Source organism: Anarhichas minor, unplaced genomic scaffold (genome assembly GCF_050575085.1).
Source record: "Anarhichas minor isolate MPS153535 unplaced genomic scaffold, ASM5057508v1 ptg000041l, whole genome shotgun sequence".
Taxonomy (NCBI): Eukaryota; Metazoa; Chordata; class Actinopteri; order Perciformes; family Anarhichadidae; genus Anarhichas; species Anarhichas minor.
Window position 1 is genome coordinate 4,611,344 of NW_027466487.1, and position 19,040 is coordinate 4,630,383.

General features: G+C 41.0%; 3 protein-coding genes across 4 annotated transcripts; 2 read left to right on the plus strand and 1 right to left on the minus strand.

Annotated features, from left to right (window-relative positions):
- The first annotated feature begins 48 nt into the window (after window positions 1-48).
- On the plus strand, window positions 49-5,969 carry gba1 (glucosylceramidase beta 1). Its single transcript, XM_076108815.1, has 12 exons — window positions 49-207; window positions 399-476; window positions 595-786; window positions 868-1,014; window positions 1,451-1,584; window positions 1,665-1,837; window positions 1,946-2,035; window positions 2,121-2,268; window positions 3,464-3,688; window positions 4,069-4,232; window positions 4,331-4,447; window positions 4,839-5,969. The coding sequence occupies exons 2-12, from the start codon at window positions 404-406 to the stop codon at window positions 4,942-4,944; spliced, it is 1,569 nt and encodes a 522-aa protein (XP_075964930.1). The 5' UTR covers window positions 49-207; window positions 399-403; the 3' UTR covers window positions 4,945-5,969.
- rnf115a (ring finger protein 115a) lies at window positions 5,444-11,861 on the minus strand. Of its 2 annotated transcripts, none has more exons than XM_076108818.1 (9): window positions 11,686-11,861; window positions 9,238-9,296; window positions 8,944-8,998; window positions 8,412-8,695; window positions 8,220-8,288; window positions 8,060-8,132; window positions 7,885-7,978; window positions 7,053-7,168; window positions 5,444-6,646 (listed from the first exon to the last, which is right to left on the minus strand). In XM_076108818.1, the coding sequence occupies exons 1-9, from the start codon at window positions 11,836-11,838 to the stop codon at window positions 6,527-6,529; spliced, it is 1,023 nt and encodes a 340-aa protein (XP_075964933.1). In that variant the 5' UTR covers window positions 11,839-11,861; the 3' UTR covers window positions 5,444-6,526. The 2 variants fall into 2 exon arrangements, with proteins under 2 accessions (XP_075964933.1, XP_075964931.1); XM_076108816.1 differs by having other exon boundaries at window positions 8,908-8,998; window positions 11,686-11,843.
- Window positions 11,862-11,864: 3 nt separating this feature from the next.
- Window positions 11,865-18,750, plus strand: polr3c (polymerase (RNA) III (DNA directed) polypeptide C). The gene is made up of 13 exons (XM_076108814.1): window positions 11,865-11,993; window positions 13,454-13,600; window positions 14,528-14,792; window positions 15,089-15,390; window positions 15,544-15,648; window positions 16,500-16,673; window positions 16,767-16,818; window positions 16,936-16,996; window positions 17,074-17,224; window positions 17,835-17,936; window positions 18,080-18,129; window positions 18,248-18,397; window positions 18,483-18,750. The coding sequence occupies exons 2-13, from the start codon at window positions 13,454-13,456 to the stop codon at window positions 18,562-18,564; spliced, it is 1,641 nt and encodes a 546-aa protein (XP_075964929.1). The 5' UTR covers window positions 11,865-11,993; the 3' UTR covers window positions 18,565-18,750.
- The last annotated feature ends 290 nt before the right edge of the window (window positions 18,751-19,040 follow it).

A 19,040-nucleotide genomic window follows, 5' to 3' on the forward strand; every position in this document is an offset into this window, starting at 1 on the left:
TGGCGGCGGTTCACAGTCTTCAGTTCACGTGATAGTTTACAAGGTCACGTGACTGAGCAGCAGTCCATTTGATCGCCTAAACATAGTGGTGGTGATAGAGGAAGCGCTGGTATGGCAGATTGGTTAAAGTGACGGCCGAGTGTATTTTTAAATATTTTTAAAATCAACCCGCGGGACATGACAGAGTTTCTGTCTGCGTCCTCTGAGGTGAGGACATCTCTTCAGTGATCTGAATGACATGACAATAACGTGTGTGTGTGTGTGTGTATCAGCTGATCGCAGCAGCTGGGTCTTTATTCACTTTTGTTTTACAGTTTGAAGTGCTTCCGGGACACTGATTCAATCCGTGCTTTATCGAATTTGAACTCTTTTAACCTAATTTAGATGTTTGTTTCTAGATAAAATGGCGTTGTTGTCGCCATCATCTGTGCTTTTGGCACTAGTTTTCCTCGCGGCGGAAGTGACCCTCTCTACAGGTAACACTGCACAGGTTGTCCCAATGCTTTGTATCCTCTCGCTTGCATGCAATCATACAGCTTCTGTTCACCAGTACAGACATAAATTAATGTTGCTGTGACTTCTTCTCCATTCCAGGAAGCAATGCATGTGTTGCCAGAAACTTTGGCCATGACTCTGTGGTGTGTGAGTGTAACTCAACCTACTGTGACAGTGTTGGGTCAGTCACTTTGCCTCCACTGGGCCAGTACTCCTCCTACCTGACCAGCAGGGCCGGCAGCAGACTGAAGGCGGGCCGGGGTCCGGTCCAGGTGAACAGCACCGGTGCAGGTGAGGGATGATGTGGGCTTCAGCTGCAGCAGTCTGTGGTGTTGGAGCATCTGTCTCATCTCTTTATGTGTCTCCTTTCAGGCCTCAGGTTGACGATCGTCCCCTACCAGAAGTACCAGAAGATCAGGGGGTTCGGTGGAGCAATGACGGACGCAGCGGCCATTAACATCCTGGCTCTTTCTGCTGGTGCACAGGACCAGCTGCTGCGTCAGTACTTCTCCCCCGAAGGTACACTCAGTGAAAGGAATCTCCTGTGTGCAACAGTAGGGTGTCGGGTCAGAAAAGCATAACGTGGCCATGAATTCCAGGGATAAGATACGCATTTGTTATTCTTGTTTCTTTATTTTTCATGTAAAAACACTTTGCAACCAGTGTTGTCCTGCTTCAACACAATGAAAATACATTTCACACGTTCTGTGAGAGGTGTCTATATGTGCAGGTTTCCCACGTCAACCGAATCACCATCACCATCCACGTCGTCTACATATAAGGATGATAATGATCAATTTGGAGAATAGAAATTTGTAAATATAAAACGCAATAGCATTAAATATATAGATATATTCTGGGATCAACTGCTAATATTTGTTATGTGTTCAAAGCAAAGAGTAAACAAAGATGAATTCTCTTAAAAATCTGATTTATATTGCTGTGTCTCTGGCAGGTATCGGCTACAGCGTGGTGCGTGTCCCCATGGCCAGCTGTGACTTCTCCACCCGTCTGTACACATATGCTGACACACCTGGAGACTACAACCTGGACAATTTCACACTGGCCCCCGAGGACGTCAACATGAAGGTCCCTCTCGTCTCCTCCTCCTCTCACAAAACGCATGTCCATCTCTCCATAGCTCTAACCTCTCCTCTTCCTCTGATCAGATCCCCCTCCTGCAGCGTGCTCAGGCCTTCTCTCCTCGCCCCCTGTCTCTGCTGGCCAGCGCCTGGAGCGCCCCCGCCTGGATGAAAACTAACGGTGCTCTCATAGGAAAGGGCTCCCTGAAGGGCCAGCCTGGGGGCAAGGAGCACAAAACCTGGGCTCAGTACTATATCAGGTGCCATGTGGGGGGCTTTAACCTAAATGCAAAGTCACATGTTGGTAATGCTTTCGACAAGGGGAAATTATTCTGATGGTTGCTTTTTTTTTTTTTCTTTCCTCTCAGGTTCCTTGAGGAATATGCTAAATATAACTTGACCTTCTGGGCTTTGACGACAGGGAATGAGCCCTCTGCAGGACAGATGACAAACTACAGGTCTCTCCTCACATTATATTACAAATAATTAACCATCACCATGGATCATGAATTGCACAACAGACTGAGAAGTATCTAACTGCAGTTTCCAGGCTCTTGGCTTCACTCCTGAGGAGCAGAGGGACTGGGTGGCTCTGGACCTGGGCCCTGCTCTGCATGCTTCTTCACACCCACGCACACACGTCCTTATCCTGGATGACAACCGCCTGCTGCTGCCTCACTGGGCCAAAGTGGTGAGTCCAAGGACGGAGAGATATAGTGGGTAAAGTCATGGTAAACTTTGTTCTACCTGGGGCGACTCTGCAGTTGCAGGCAAAAGAAAATTGGATTTTTAACATAAATCAGTGCAAGAAATGAAAATGTATTAAACAATACTAAAAAATCTTAACATGATAACTTAATATGACATAATTCAGATGCATTCATCACAATAACGAAGATGTTGGGTCCAGCTGCAGGAATAAAGGACTTTTATTTACTCTTTCATTTTGAATTAAAGAGTCTAAAACTATCAGATAGGAATCAACCTGAAGAAGGGGTTTGTTTTGTGGTTTATCAGGGCTGCAACTAAGGATCATTTTCATTGTTGAATATTTTATCGATTAATCAGTTGTTTGATCTCTAATATGGTGAGATAAATGCTAACGTTGAAAAATGATCAGAGTTTCCCACAGCCTCAGGAGGAAGTTCTTAAATGTCTTGTTTTGTCCACAACTCAAAGATGTTCAGTTTACCGTCATAGAGCAGAAGAGAACCTAGCAGCTGGAATCAGAGAATTTTTATTTGAATTTTTCTTAAAAAATAGTTCAAACTACCTAATCAAATATCAAAATAGTTGGCAGTTAATTTAATAGTTGACAACTAATTGATTAATCTTTGCTGCTCTAGTTTTGTTGTTTAATGCCACAAGAGTCAAGGACAAGATTTAAAAAAATAGATTTCTGCAGGGTTCAATTTAATACTTTTTAATACTGTTTATTGACACAAAGAACACTATTTAATAATGTATTATTATATTACACTTTTGAGTTTTTACCAGCAATATATAATAATAATTCTTAATGTTATAATTAATAACGTTATTGCAGCCTGGACCCAATGAGCAGCATAAAACGTAGTGATGGATTAACCAATTAAAAATGAATTTACGTTCCTTTATGTTGTTGCTAAAATTGACACTTGCCCAGAGTGAGCTACTGTAGTGCACAATCCACTCAATCACATAAAATAATATTTACCTGACATTACCTTCTTCAGCAGGCAAGAGACGAAATAAATACTCTTTAATTCCATATGAGGAAGAAACTAAATGCAATGTGTTTATGACTTTTTCAGTACCTGCAGATATCCTGAAAGGGGAGGACGTCGCCCTCTTCCTGCATGCATTTTAGGTGTTTAAAAAAAATATTTTTTAACTTTTCCCTCCAGGTCCTAAATGACATTCATGCAGGAAGGTTCATTCATGGCGTGGCAGTTCACTGGTACATGGACAGCCTCGTCCCGGCAGAGATAAGCCTGGGAGTCATCCATCATCTCTACCCAGAGTATTACCTGTTTGGCACAGAGGCCTGTTCTGGCTGGAGCCCACTAGACAAAGGGGTGAAGCTGGGTAGCTGGGACAGAGCGGAACAGTACGCACATGACATAATAGGGGTAAGATCATCTTATCTGTTGCATGAGGCTTGTTCAGTCACATCCACTGTGACAGATTTGACAAGCTGTGAGCTGTTCCTGAAAGCTGAATCACCTCAGGTTTACAAGTTGCTGCACACAGTCTTTAGAAATGACCCGCAGGCCGTCAAAACATGCTGGAACTGGTGTTTTCTTTCTTCTTTCTTCACTCTCTCTCAAATGAAATTGGACTCCCTCCGTTCTATCTATTTTGCATGACCGCATTCAGACTCTAGACATCTTGAGAATCAGGAGGGATTTGTTTGTGTAGATATGCTGTCCTGAACAAAACGACACCTCTTAGTGCAAAGTTACAAAGCACAGACTAGATGCTGAACTGTAAGTGTTTTCCCCCACGGCAGGACTTAAATCATTATGTTGTGGGTTGGACTGACTGGAACCTGGCATTGGACCAGACTGGTGGGCCAAACTGGGTTAAAAACTTTGTGGACAGCCCTGTTATAGTGGATGCAAAGCGGGATGTCTTCTACAAGCAGCCACACTTCTACAGCATGGCCCACTTCAGGTATTAAACTGGCTCCCACATGATCTTTTTCACACTGAATGGCATTTTTCACCTGTTCCATCGTTACAAGGTCTAATGAGATCTTCCTTTTTCTACAGTAAGTTCCTGTGGGAAGGGTCTCAGAGAGTGGGCGTGTCCGCCAGTCAGGAAACAGAGCTGGAATACTCTGCTTTTATCAGACCAGATGGATCAGTAGTGCTCATCATACTCAACAGGTACGTGAAATGTTTTTATGTGCAAATGACAGGAAATTCATAATACTAAACCGTGTACTTGTGTTTTTTAGGTAGGGCTTAACGATGTTGAAAAAAATATGTAATTGCCATTATTTTTATATAATTTGTAAATTATTTTTTATATTTTTACGTAAATAGAAATTGCGTTGTGATTTGTAATATTAGAGGGGATGATCATTTTCGTTAAACCCGTTTGAATGATTTTGGTGGGATGTTTGCGTAGATATGTACCAGACAAAGATGTCGTTTAGGTCTGTAGAATATGATACAACTCCTTTAACTAATATTGTGCCTCCTGCGGTTTGAAAATTTCAGTAAGCCATATTACGATTGTGTTAAAATTTCGATTAATTGTGCGACCCATTTGTAGGTCATCGTCAGTGATCCAGTTTGAAGTCGGGGATCTGGCTGTGGGCTACATCTCCTCCACCGCACCGGCTTATTCATTGCTCACACTGGCTTGGAACACACACTGATCATTAATACAAGTTCACATACACCTCGACCACATTACTAATGTTTTATGCACATTTCATGTTGAAAACCTATTACTCTGAATGCCTTGTCTCTATTAAGCCACTCGCACACGTTTTCATAATCTGCTGTGCTTTTCTGCACAGCTTTAGTAATTCAGTAGTCACTTAAAATAACCTCAAACATGAATAACGTCATTAGATTTTCCTTCAAAAGCCTAAAATGCAGCGATTCCTATTGGGAACCTGAATGTATCAGTTCATCTGACTGACCTGTGCCAGAACTACTGCCTTGATTTCCAGCTAACAAGATGCTTCAAGTGTCCTCACAATCACCAAGAAATCATGTACAGAAATTGTAAATGCCTTCTGTTGCTATTTAATTTTTAAAATAAAGCGTAAATTGTTTGAAAATACACGTTTTAAGTATTTTTGGGTGCAGTCACCCAGGTTTGAGAACATATACCGTATATAATATTGAGAACAATGAAAATTCAACTACGACCATTTTTTTGTCAATTTATTAATACATCATAGACATTTTTTCATATATATAATATACAGTTTGATAACCAGGTAATTTCACATTTGTGTCAACATTCTCAATGTTTATTTTTTTTCCTTTGCAAACGATAAGTTGGACTAAAATTATTTACATCAAAAAAGTGATAAAAAAATGTGAATGTCATAAACGGAGGAATCAAACGACAGAGGGATGCCATCTGTTAATATATATACACCAGGAGGACTATTTTTAATCTAAATGACTGGATAAAGGGACAATTGTATTCCCTTACTGGTATATTCAATGTTCTCCCCCCCGAAAGGTGTAAGGAATCACTTGCTTTCATTCGATGTCAGCTTCCATTTGGGGCCGTGAAACAGCAGCGACTCAACATGATTCCTAAAAAAAAATGTGTTTATTGAAGTACACCACAGAGAGTGGACACAATAACATGACCACCTTTTACAATGCAATCCAATAAAACACCGCCAGAATAAATAACAAGAGTTCAATCAAGATCATCTCAACAAAAATGTATCATTATACCCTTCATAAACATAACATTTATTGCAGGGCGATAGGTGTTCATGTTGAGTCCAGGCCCTGTAAATGCTGAACGAGCGAAGGTAACCCCTACAGTATTCCCATCTGCCGTATAGGGCTCAGTTGCAGGATTTAGCTAATTTTCTGATGAGTAAAGAGGGCATGGTGTGATATAAAGTCTGGAATTTCCCCACAATAGTGTATTGCAGCAGTGCATTTCAAGACGGATGGCGTTTGCGGTGGAAGTAGAGAAGACATAGGCTTGATCATCATCAATCTAGGCTGGTTTTTATGAGGCAAAAAAAAAAAAAAAAAAAGAAGAGATCTCCCAGACCTCAACTGACTGTTAAGACGTCTGTACGGGTATCTGTATGGTAGGTTGAGGAGAAAGGCGTTAAAATAGAAAATGAAAGTACAAAAAATATCAGACTGAGATGATTAAGACGGCAACAGAGAGGAAAGTGATAAGCGCTTTGTCTTCTCGGTGTGTTGTTGGATGTAGGCGAGGAGAACCGAGGGATGAGACAGGTGGGCGTCTCAGAAGGACCATCTCTCCTGTGTGCGGGGGTCCATGGAGAGGGTGGGGGACTCTGATGGGGGCTGGCTGCTGCTGTCTTCTCCATTCAAACTCTTCCTACACACTGGACATGTGTCATGCTGAGTGGCCACAGAACAGAACATAGATAACGTTAGCTTTAGGCGGGAGTTTTCCAGAAGTTGACTCATTATTTTAGTCCCCTCAGGCTGCCAGGGTCTTTCTGTCTGGTCTACCATTTAAATAAATAAACTGATCCAATTAACTAACAAGTATTTCCTGTCTCACACAGCTTATTCCCCTGTGCAATTAACCTCCGTTGTCCGAAAACTATTATGAACACATAAATGAGCCACTCGGTTGCACCGGGCAGCAATGTTTCTTGTTTACTTTGAGCCGCCAAAGCATTTGTTCAAATTACCTTTAGGCCTTAATACTTAATGCATGAGCGCTGTGAATATCTCATATACAGTATCACATGTCAGATCTATTTTGTGAGTTTGTTAAACCCTCTTTGTCATGACTCACCATTTCCAGCCATGGTACTATACAGTCTGAATGAAAGAAGTGGTTACAGGGTAGCTGTCTGACTGGCTCTCCCACTGCGAAGTCCTCTTTGCACACTGGACATTCCATACAGCAGTCTACAGGAGTGGAGATAGAAATGTTTTATCAATACCCTTGTGGTTTCTAGTGGTAATCATCAGTGACTTAATGACTTGCTACAGATCAGTTCTTTAGCAGTAAAGCGGTACCACGCATGGTTTTTACTAATTACTAAAAACAATTATGGAAAAGGGTAAAGGCCTGACTCCTTAAGACACATGGAGAGTCATTTCTCCAAAGAAGTCAGCTATTGCACACAGTTAAAGCAAAGTAGTAAAATATGACCGTATACATAGAAGAGGAAGTCAAGAATAAAAATCTAAAAGTAATTTATGGAACACATCGATACTCAAGGTTAATGGATTTTTCGTTCTAAACAGACAGTTTCAGCGGCTTCTCTTGGCAGCAGCAGCCTTTTGAAGCTGCATCTAAGTGCTGCTCAGCCTTCTGAACAAATAAACATGTATTCACATGATGGCAGCTCTGTTATTAGTAGTCCCTTTGTATGCATATATAAGCCATTAGTTAGTGTGCCTTTTCATACAGACTTAATAGATTCACAAACAGCTGGTCCAACCCAAGGTGTGCATTTGGATAATTGTTTAAATACAGTTATTGCATCCACAGGTACAGTCATGTCCTGTGGGGCCGCGTAACAAGAGCAATATTGCTATTGGGGCCGCGTAACAAGAGCAATATTGCAATTTGTACTTAAGATAAAAAGGCAAACATGAAAAAATAAGGAATTACTGACCTGCTTGTTCCTGAGAGATATTGACAGTTGGGAGAGAAGAGATCTTCTCTTTCTCTGCTGGAGGAGGTCCTGTGTTCTCCAACTGACCTAGTAACTACACACGCAAACACATTAGTAAACTGCAGAGAAATTGAAAGGTGACCGGGACAAAAACGTTCTATTAAGTTTGGTTTACCTGTGTTATGACGGCGTCTAACCCTCCCTGTCCCCAGGCGTAATCCCCCGGGTTAGAGTGCAGCATCCCTGTCCTGAGAGAGTCAGACACCACAAGTTGATAAGAAATAGCGCTGACACGGTGACGCTAGCACTGTGATGCTACCGTAATGTCATCTTACCATGAGAGGGGGGGTGAGCCAGGGACCCCAGAGTTGGCAAAGAGGCCGGCGAGGAACTGTTGTACAATCCTGAGAAACGGAGAGAAAATACATAACTGTTAATGTCCTCACCAAAACAAGAGTATATAGTATTAGAGCATAAATAGCAATGTTGTTTATAGACGATGGTAAGGAAGACTGAACTTTACTCACCCCTCAACAGCAGGCGAGCGGTCTGGTCTACTGCTGCCTCTGGACCGGTATCTCCTCTGGCTGTGCAGGCGAGGGGGACGTCCTGGTCCCCAGTGATCCCCGGCTCCTAGTAGACCCCCCATAGGTCCCCCTAGGCCTGCTGGGACTGACCCCCCGATTGGTCCCCCTCCCAAACCCCCCAGGTCACTGAGACCCCCCAAGCGCCCTCCGGGGAGCCGAGGTTCTGAGTCAGGTGTGTCGTTGTCTGCTGTAAATGGCCGCTCCAGTAACAACAGGTGCCATAGCTACAGGGATGGTGGGAGGAGACAGGTAAGGGGTCGAAGAAATAGATTTTCAGACAGAAAGTGGGATTAAGGATCGGAAAGCAGGAGGGACAATGGGAAAAGAGAGGAATAAAAACAGAAAGTTCAGTCAAGAACCGGGCAGGGAAAGAAGAAGTACAAGTTCATTAAACACATAAATGATTGCAATCAATTCTCTTTGCCCACTTCCCCACCCAATTCTCTCCGAAATCCGTCAAGTCAGCTTCTACCTCTGCAAATTGTGTGGCTGCGTCATCTATCCCGTTAGCGACACCCTCTAGGAGACTGAGGGAAACCGCACACAAAGGGACAAAATACACTTTATTAGCAACGTCCACTGAACCCTATACACATGTTCAGGTTTAGTGCTAGCCTGGGACAGAACTGCATGATACGCCTACACGTTTCTACAGCACAACATCTGGCTTCTTGTTAATAGCAAGATGAAAACAGCTCATGTTGCTGCTTTTGTTCCAGACTAACAGTGAGAATGAGGTAGATTCCTAAAATAATAAATGTCTCACCTGGAATCTTCTGTTACTTCCTCTATGAATCCTGAGTCACATCTCGGACAGATATACTCCTGAAATAAATTAACGACATTTTCACCAGTCCCCAACCCAAAGATTATAAATGATTATAAACGCAGAGAAAAGCTGCTTTTTCTGTTTTAAAAATGATTGAAATGAATAATTGATTATCAAAGTAGTTGCGGATTCATTGTCTGTCGAGCGACTATGTTGATTATTTATTACATAATTTTTCTGCTCTACTTTAGTAAAATCAATTTGTGATGATACGATCTAGTTGTATGATTTTGTTATCCAAAGGAATAATTACAAGAAAATATTTATTAAAAGAACAAGAAATTCATGGTTGAGGCTTTTGTACACATGTGATGTCTGGTGTAGTGCACGAGAAATGAACATAGATGGATTTTTAAAAAGAAATATCTCCATAGTATTTGCCAAATTGTGATATATTAATGCCTAGAAAGTCATAAAAACAGAGTAAAGACATTATGCAGACCGGTTTGATTAACAAAACAAAACTTAATCAGTTTGTCTTCACGAGAATAATATCAGATTTGTATGACGCTGTTTTATGAATGTAGCCCAAGAGGTAGAGCTGGTCTGCCAACCACACCTAACTGTAACATGTGTGTGTGTTATAGAAGCCACTAAAATAGAATGTGAAACACACAACTGGTAGCTTGTACAGCTGGATCATATGTTGTCTCCCTAGTGTAAGAGAGGGAATCCCCGACTATGGGAACAGGACTGAAGTCGGGTCATTTAATATACAGAAGAAGAAGTGATTAGACTGATATGTTTATGTAAACTATGTTGATGGAAAAAGTAGGTCAAAAACATATTATACATTTTAACTCAGTTCTATTTGGAGCTCACTGAATGCGTTTGAAAACAGAGAACAATAGAATACCATGCTCACATGACGATATAACATCCTGTATTAGCGTAGTTTACAAACATTTGGGGATGTAAAACTATCGTCATGTCTCGAATCTGTTGAGTGTGTGTCATTTGCTCATAGACAGGTTATCATATGTTGCATAAATGGATCCACGACTCTTTGAGATATACTGTAGTAGTGTGTGGGTGTTGCAGAAAGTTGGCTCAGTGACGACATGCCACAGGATTGAGTGTTCTTGAGACAAGCAGATCAGTTGAGAGTCAATGACGGGGCAGGCTGGAATTACCCTCAAACATACCATATGAATATGGATTCAGCTGACAGCAGGATAATCTGGAGGACTGAGTTACTGTCACAGAGACAATGCCCGTTTATTAGGTACTTTTTGTTCACCTCATTTATATCAATCAAGATAGACCCAGCTAAAATGTTACATATTTGGTCAACACCTACTTTCATATTCAGTTAATATACCAATTATTTGATCCTTTAATGGATAAATCATTTCGTCAGTGTAATAACGATATAGAAAAATAGCTTGTGTACAACTAACAGACTTAAACCGAAAGATATGAATTTTACTATCATAAAATTAAAAGACTATGAAAACCTTATCATCTTAACATTTGAGACTAGAAACATGTTTGCATTTTACTTAATGACTTACATCATTAATAAGTTACCAATATTGTCTCCTTATCTATTAATAAACTAATAATTTCAGCTCTAGTCAATTTAACACATAAGTCAGACTGAAAACAGAAGCTTCCAAAATAAACCAATAAATTGAACTGAACACCTTTTTAAAACAGTTTAAACTAAACCATTATAACCTTGATGAACCTCGGGTTTAGTGCTGGATTAGTTTGAGCTAACGCTAGATGTACCTAATAAACTGGCGACTGGGTGTAAATAGAGAACCCTAACAAATACATAGGACATGTATGTGTAATATATGCTGAGGTTAGCAAAGGCCTGTCAACATGTGGACCATGTCAGCGTCTAGACATTACACTACTCTCACTTTTCACTTTATAACTGAAACTGAAAACGACGTGTTTATGTTCCTGAAAATTCCCCCAACTCCTCCTGTCAAGTGTGTTTTTAACAGGAACAACCCTGGAAACGAAAGGAACCCTAATATCAGACCGCTAATGTTAATACCGTGTATACAACAAAACAAGAATAACATAGCTTCTTCTCTCAGCTGTTTCTGTTATTCTGATCAAAACACAACATCCACAAGCTGTCAAAGCGAGGCGTCAAGCACAGTGCTTTAACTGTCTTAAACATGCTAGCCTGACAAATATGGATATCTGCTTTTGATTGCCTGTTTTTTGACAACACATTTGGAGTGTCACGAGTTTTATTTAGAGAGTTAACAACAACAAACGCCGCTAAATGCTAACTGGCTAGCTAGTGTTTAGCTGTAGCGAGCAAGCGAAACAAACGGCATTTCGGGAAAAAGGTTGACTTGTCAACCGCACATTTTGCACAAGAGAGTACAACAGGCAAACAAAGAAATACATCTGCCTTACCGGGAGTTTAGGGTTCACTTCTCCCTTACAACAGTGACAGAAAAACCGATGCGGTGGAACAGCCGCAGCCTCCGCCATCTTCCCCGGACCAGCACAAACACTGACGTCGGTCCTCCACGAACTGAAGACAGCTGTCCGCCTCCAGCCCAGCATGCACCGCGGCACCGCGGATCAAATCCAAACGAGCAGAGCTGAATACCGGAAGTGCTCGAGTGTTGTCTGTGATAAGACTCGTGTGTCCGGTTGACTTTCAGTGGGATGCTTAAGGCAAGGAATTCCCTGTGTACTGAAACTTGTCTGTGGGAAAGGTTTGTGAAAAATATCAGACTTTTCGGATGACATAATGTAAATATTAGCCGTTAACTAGCTAGCTAGTATGTAAAGTGTTGCTGTTGCATTGCTACCTGCGCAGCTACGTTCACTTGTAACCGTGTGAAATAAGGTTACTTGTTTCTTATGTTTTTAAACTAGTCAAGCTGTGTATTGCTGAACGGCTGACAGTGGATACTGTGCGTGCGTGTGCGTGTGTGTGCACGCTTTAGCCTTCTGTTTGTATTGTTATTATGTTGCGTTTTGACAAACACTGACATTTATTCCTAACGTTACACTACCAAGGAGGCGTTTCTGTACAGTATCAAGCAATACATTCATTAATAGACTAAATTAGAAAATGTAATTATGGGGAATAGGCACAGTTGAACTCAGGAATGCTGGTAACTTTTTCTTAGAGAAGTGACCAAGTTTCGTTGTCCAAACAAGTCTCTTAATCATAGTTGATGCCTTAAATCACTCAAGTGATTTTGTACAGCACCTCCATAAAGTTGTGGGAGTTTTGCATGATAAATTAACAATAGAAGGCCCAGATATTTTGACTTTCAGTCAGCTCAGTTAGTATGGGTCAAGCTCCAAAAATGCTGTATTTTATTGGTGCTGGAACGATCAGTTGAATATCGGACAGAAATTTAATCTGCAATTGTCATTTTTCAATTCAATATGCCAAAACATCATCCAGTTCTAGCTTCTCAAATGTAAGGAGTTTGCTGCTTTTCTGTGTTTTATACATTTTAAACGGAATATTTAGCGGGTTTGGACTGTTTGTCTGACAGAACAAGAGATTTGAAGATGTCACCTTGCACTGTGAGAAACTGTCAGACATTTGTCACTGTTGAGACCTGATAATGTTCATCTTGGCTCTCTGTCGCTGACTGGAACACTTCAATGAAACGGAGCCATTGTGAATTGTTAATATATTAGTAACATCTGTGCTGCAGTGAAAAAGGTGTATGCAAGTCCATGCACTTGATAATACATCAGAAAAGCATGACATTTGTTTGCAATATACAGTAATAAGAGTGTATGTTTTTCATATAACACATAGTAACCAGTGTTTTGCACATAGTCTTACTTCAACATAAACACATTTTACTCATTGTGTAAAATGCTCGTATTCCCCTGTAAAATAGCATAATTCCTTGCAATTATGACAACTTATCCATGATACGTTTATTTGTAAATCCTTTTATTCAGTGACCGTTTACTTGGCAAGCTACTTGTTCCTTAGTATGTTTTTAGTGAGTGATTTAGAATCCGATGTTCTAGAAAGGTCAAGCTAAGCCTACCGTATATAATGTGTATTAAAAGGCACATAGATAGTGTTGTATTGATTGTTGTGTTTATGATATAGGTGCTTAATATAGATTGTAGTGTAAGGTTTGTATGGAGTCTATATGTGAGACCTTTCTTCCTCTGTATGTGTTTTTCTGTGCAGATGACTGCCCAGGAGGTGCGTCTGTGTGGTCTCCTGCTGCGGGAGCATTTTGGAGAAGTGGTGGAGAAAGTGGGAACACACCTGCTCAGAGGTGGAGCACAGAATTTAAGAACCATCATTCATGAGACTGGCATCCCACTGGACCTGGTACCACTCCTACCCTTTCTGTTTCAAGGCTGTTACTCTCTCCACTTCACACCATGGAAATATAATTACACATGTTGTATATACTGTTATACACACACTGATTTTTAGCATTTTCAAATAGAGTTCAGCAGTCTTTCTGGTTTCATCGGTGGACTATAAAGCCGTTCTAGGCGTAATTTACAGTGCGTTTACATAGAGTAGTTTTTTGCATCACCCGTAACCTGATTATATTAACACCTTGACAAGTGAAACAATACCATGGAGAAAAAAACAACAATCAGCTTTTGCAAGTTTTTTTATACAAAAATGTGCTGTTTATTGGAACAATAAGAGTAGCACAGTATGCTAATGCATATAATATACAAATACATTTTCTGCCTTCATTTGATTAGTAGTGCAGTGGCCATTTGTCTGAAAAATCCAAAACAAACATTAAACAAAGGGCCACTGACGCACCATGGGTTTGTGGTTTACGCAGGCAAAATAATGCGTTGTCCATACAGAATTCTGTTTTTCTCATTATTTATTTAGCAAACCAAACTCCTATCGCTGCCTCTCTTGCCCTAAAAAAAAAAAAACACAGGCCCACCCCGGTGCATGCTGGTCCTGTACCTGCCTACTCCGATAGATGTATATAGTGTTATCCAATTCATAAACAAACCACAAAACTAAGTATACTTAAACAACAACAAATAAAATAATTAAACTAAACGAATAACTATCAAAAGAAAAGGCTATCTTAATGTATACAAAAATCTAACCTCAATAAGCAAACATCTATAATAATTAAACAATACTACTTATGAATGAAATAAGTAAATACTGAAATCAAATAAATAGCTCTTACAAATTCTATTGTTTTGTGTGCATGTGAAGGGAATGGTGAAGGTAAAGCACCTCTTTGCTCCCCTTTCTTTCTCCTTGTAGGTAAAGAAGTCCTTGTGTGTACTCGTGCAGCATGGGGCCTGTGTGTTCAGCTCAGGCCGTAAAGGACCAGGGAGCCCCACAGAGTATCGGACCAGCTGTGATCGGATTCTGAGAATTCTGAGATACCCGCGTTACATCTACACTGCCAAAACCCTGTACGGGGACACCGGAGAGCTAATCATAGAGGAGTTACTGCAGAGAGGTCACATGACCATGAGTAGCACGGTTAAGACGGTCGCCGACCGCCTCACACAGAACATGGAGGGTCAGTATCTCAGTGTCTGTATTAATCAAAGGCTATAGAAAAGCTTCTCCATCAGTTTTCTGAAGGCATATTTCGAAGCCTAGTTTTGGGTTTATCACTCAACACTTGGCAGTTATCCAATCCAATAATAAAAATCCAATTTTTGTCAAATGGCAGCCTTAGTGGAAACCAGGCAGGATGTCAATCAAGCAAAATGCACCAAAACATAAACTTAATTTATGATCTTATTATCTATATAGAGATTGAATATGACGAAAAAGTAACAACAGCAATTTAAATTGTCCATGTTGTTCTAGAGGGTCGCTGCATGGATTACAGTGAAGTGTCCACTGCCTTCTCCAAACTGGTGGAGACCCATTTTCTTCAGCGCTGCCCCCCGATGGTGAAAGCAGGAACAACAGGCAGTGCAACTCCAGCTACCCCGGCGACCCCTGGTACCCCAGCTGCCCCTGTTAGCACTGCTCTGCCCACTCCGGAGAGCTTCCCCGACTGTTACAAGGTGCCTCACATGACACTTGTCGGGCGAGGCAAACGCCAACTCTGCAGTGAGGAAGGAGAGGACCAAAGGAATGCAAAGAAGGCTAGAATGGATTCACAGGTGAGTGTTTGGAACATGATAGTTACACTTTAAACACATTTGCTTTGCTTTTAAAACTCAAATGACCTCTTCTTTTCCCTGCCCCTTGCATATAACGCGTTGCTTATCTTTTGTGTGACCCTCCGTCTCTCTCTGTGTGTCTCTAATGCTCAGACTCATGGTGATGAAGGGATTAGCTGGCAGGTCAATTTTGAGAGGTTCCATCTCCACTTCAGAGACCAGGCCATCATCAGTGCTGTCGCCAACAAGTGTGATCAGGTCAGCTTTTTACTCATGACTGTTTGAAATATATTGTTTATGGAATAGTCATTTTGTGAAATTCGCTGTCTTTCAGAGGGTTTAAATGAGAAGATTGATACCACTCTCGTGTCGATTTGCTCCAGCCAGCACTACGTTAGCTTAGCATAAAGACAGGGGGAAACAGCTAGCCTGTGTCTGTGCAAAAATAACACATCGGCACAATTAATGTTATTTTTCGTCCACCGTTTTCATAGCAACCTCAAGGTGACGATAAGACTCAAAGAAGTCACTGTGCCCGCGCCAAAAAATAAAGAAATTGTTAAACTAATAATCTTGGAAGATTTTCATTTAAATAAATGTCTGTTAAGTCACTCTCTTTTGCTGAATGAGGTAACACAATGGGGATTGCGCCAATGATAAAAATATTGCAATATTTACATACTTACAGTATTATGAACTGGTTGTTTGTGGCGTCATTCCTGGAACAAAATCTAAAAAGTTACTGCTAATGCAAACCAAACATTTCCTACTGCTGCAGCTTCACATTAAAAGTGTTTAATTGATGAAACACAAGTTGACTATTATTATTATTATTATTAGAATTTACAGGAAATGCAATGTGTTTGTCAGTGAGTTTTTGTACAAGTTAAACAAATATAAACCATGTCAATTAGTGAGCTTTAGAGGCGTTGGTCGGGAGATTTTGATACCTTTAGACAGAACCAGGCAAGCTGTTTCCACCTGTTTCTAATCATGTTACAGTCCGCACTGCTGTACCGATATCTGCCTGTCTGTTTGCTTTACAAGGAAAAGGTATTATTATGGTTATAATGATTGTCTTTCTACATAATTGATTCCTAATAACCCAGACGAGCAGTGAGATATTGAGGACTATGCTGAGGATGAGTGAGGTGATGACCTCGCCCACAGCCACCTGTACAAAGCCTCTCTCAGCCAACGAGATCTTCAGGTCCCTCCCGACCAGCTACAACATAGCCAGACCCATCTTAGACCAGTACCTCACGCTACTGGTTGATGACCCGGTATGACCTTTGCAAGGAACCTGTCAAATTTTAGAATCTTAAATTTTTATCTGCAAGATTTGTTTTGATCTCCTTGTCCTTTTCATATCCTAGATGGAGTTTGTGGGGAAGGCTGGCGAAAGTGGAGGAGGAATGTACGTCGTCAGTATCTTTTTTTTTTTTAGGCTCATGACCATATTATCAAGAACCAACACACACGTTTTGTACCATTTTAAATTCATGAAACACAAGGCGTGGGTGCTTTTCTTAACTCGCCTCTCAGATCTGCACACAGCGCTGGCCAATCTGGCTCGAGCCACGCTTGAGTCTGTAGTACAGGAGAGGTAAGTGTGTTTTTTTTAATCGTGTATACATGTGATCACCCGGTAATCATTATTAATCACTTTTAATCTGTTATCAGATTTGGCTCCCGATCAGCGCGCATCTTCCGTCTGTTGCTGAGGAAACGTCACCTGGAGCAGAAGCAGGTGGAGGATTTTGCAATGATTCCAGCCAAAGAGGCCAAAGACATGCTCTACACGCTGCTGTCACAGAACCTGGTCCAGCTACAGGTACGAGCTTGACCTGTGAAGAGGCTTTCACGATGCCCCTCTTTGCATCAATGCATTCTTAGGGTGATGGATTGTTGACCGCTTTTCCTCCTGATTCCCGCAAAAACACTTAAATACAACGTGGAAGAACTTCCAAAGCAGACACTCTGAACTGTTGCCACAAATGATTTGTAACTTTGGCAAAAAAAAGAGAGGACATACTGAACACTGTGATGGATGTAAATATACAAAGCACGTCTCTTCTATTTTCTTAGTGAATTAACATGAGTGACAACGTAGCAGTAATAAAAAAATAAACCTGATCCAAAAACCTACTTTGAAAATTATTTTGGCTTACTTTTTGAAGATACACTAAGTGAATGAGATATTCTTAATTCCTTACTTATAAAGGACCGTAGCCTTATTCTTTATTCTGTGTGTGTCTGTGGACAATGACGCAGGAATAATTAAATATAAGTGACCATTTGGCAGTTACACTGAGACATTGATAATCTGAATGGACACACTTTAAATCATCAAATTTGAGGGAGCAGCCCCAGCTGGTATTCTTTTAATCTATCTACTTATTCTCTCTGAACAGCCATGACATTTCTTTCTATTTATTCTTCAGGAAATCCCAAAGACTCCTGACTTCGCTCCCTCTCGTACTTTCTATCTTTACACCGTCAACCAGCTCCCGACTGCAAGAATGCTGCTTCAGAACTGCTACAAGGTAAAAACAATGAATGCGCCGTAGCCTTCAGAGCTCTGGTTAGAAGAGGACTACGTATGGCATGCTTTCTTTGTCTTTAAATGTTGGTTGGTTTTGCCTTCGCCTTCAGTAATGTTTTGGGTCTTCACGTTTTTCTCTTGCAGACAGTCGCTAACCTCATAGAGCGACGCCTGTTTGAGTCCAAAGAGAGCAAGTGAGTTCATCATGCCCAGGAAGTCAAGATACTTTCACATGAGGAACTCTTAAGAGCTGTCTGGCTCACACACACTGTCACACATCAATGTTTGATTGGTTTTCTGCTTGACTGGTAGGCGTCTGCTGGAGAAATCCCAGCGAATCGAGGCCATTCTGGCATCTCTTCAGGCCAGTGGGGCTGAGCCTGAGCAGCTGACAGAGGTCGAGGAGATGATCACTGCTACTGAAAAGCAACAGCTGGAGGCATTACGGCTTCATATCAACAAGTAAGAGCACAAAACAAAACTACAACACCCTTTTCTACTGGTGACTGTTGGTTACAGTTCTCACTCCTGTTCTTTTCCCCTCCAGGTTAGATTCAGCAGAGAACCAGGTAGATGAATCCATCTTTCTTATTGAGTCCTACGTCACCTCCACTGCATCCACAAGTTGAGGGCATTACAACTCACACGCAGTACTTTTGAAGATTTGTTCCGTTACTTTTTGTGTATGAATGCTGTCAAGTATGGCTGTTTTATAGTTTATATGACTGGATTGATGCAGTAAAATCTTAATAGATGACTTTGCTTGTTTTTATTGCACGTGTCAGCAAATCAATAAATTGACCACTTCTTTTCAACAGTTTTAATTTCATTGAAGAACAAACACAAAACTGAAAGACAAACATAGGGCAACGTGATTGTTTGAAATGTAAAACCATGAAGATGCCTGTGTATTAAATAGAAGAATTGTGGTTTAGGACACTTTGGTTTTTCCTTCAAATTAGAAAAAGATTATTTACATAAGTGCTCCCGACCCTGGAAATAGTGGGTAGTGCATTTCCGTTGGACCCTCTCTCTTTGGTCCTGGAGGTCCCTGTTGCATCTGCGTATTGAGTCCAAAATTGTCTCTGTGCCTGGAAAGAGGTGG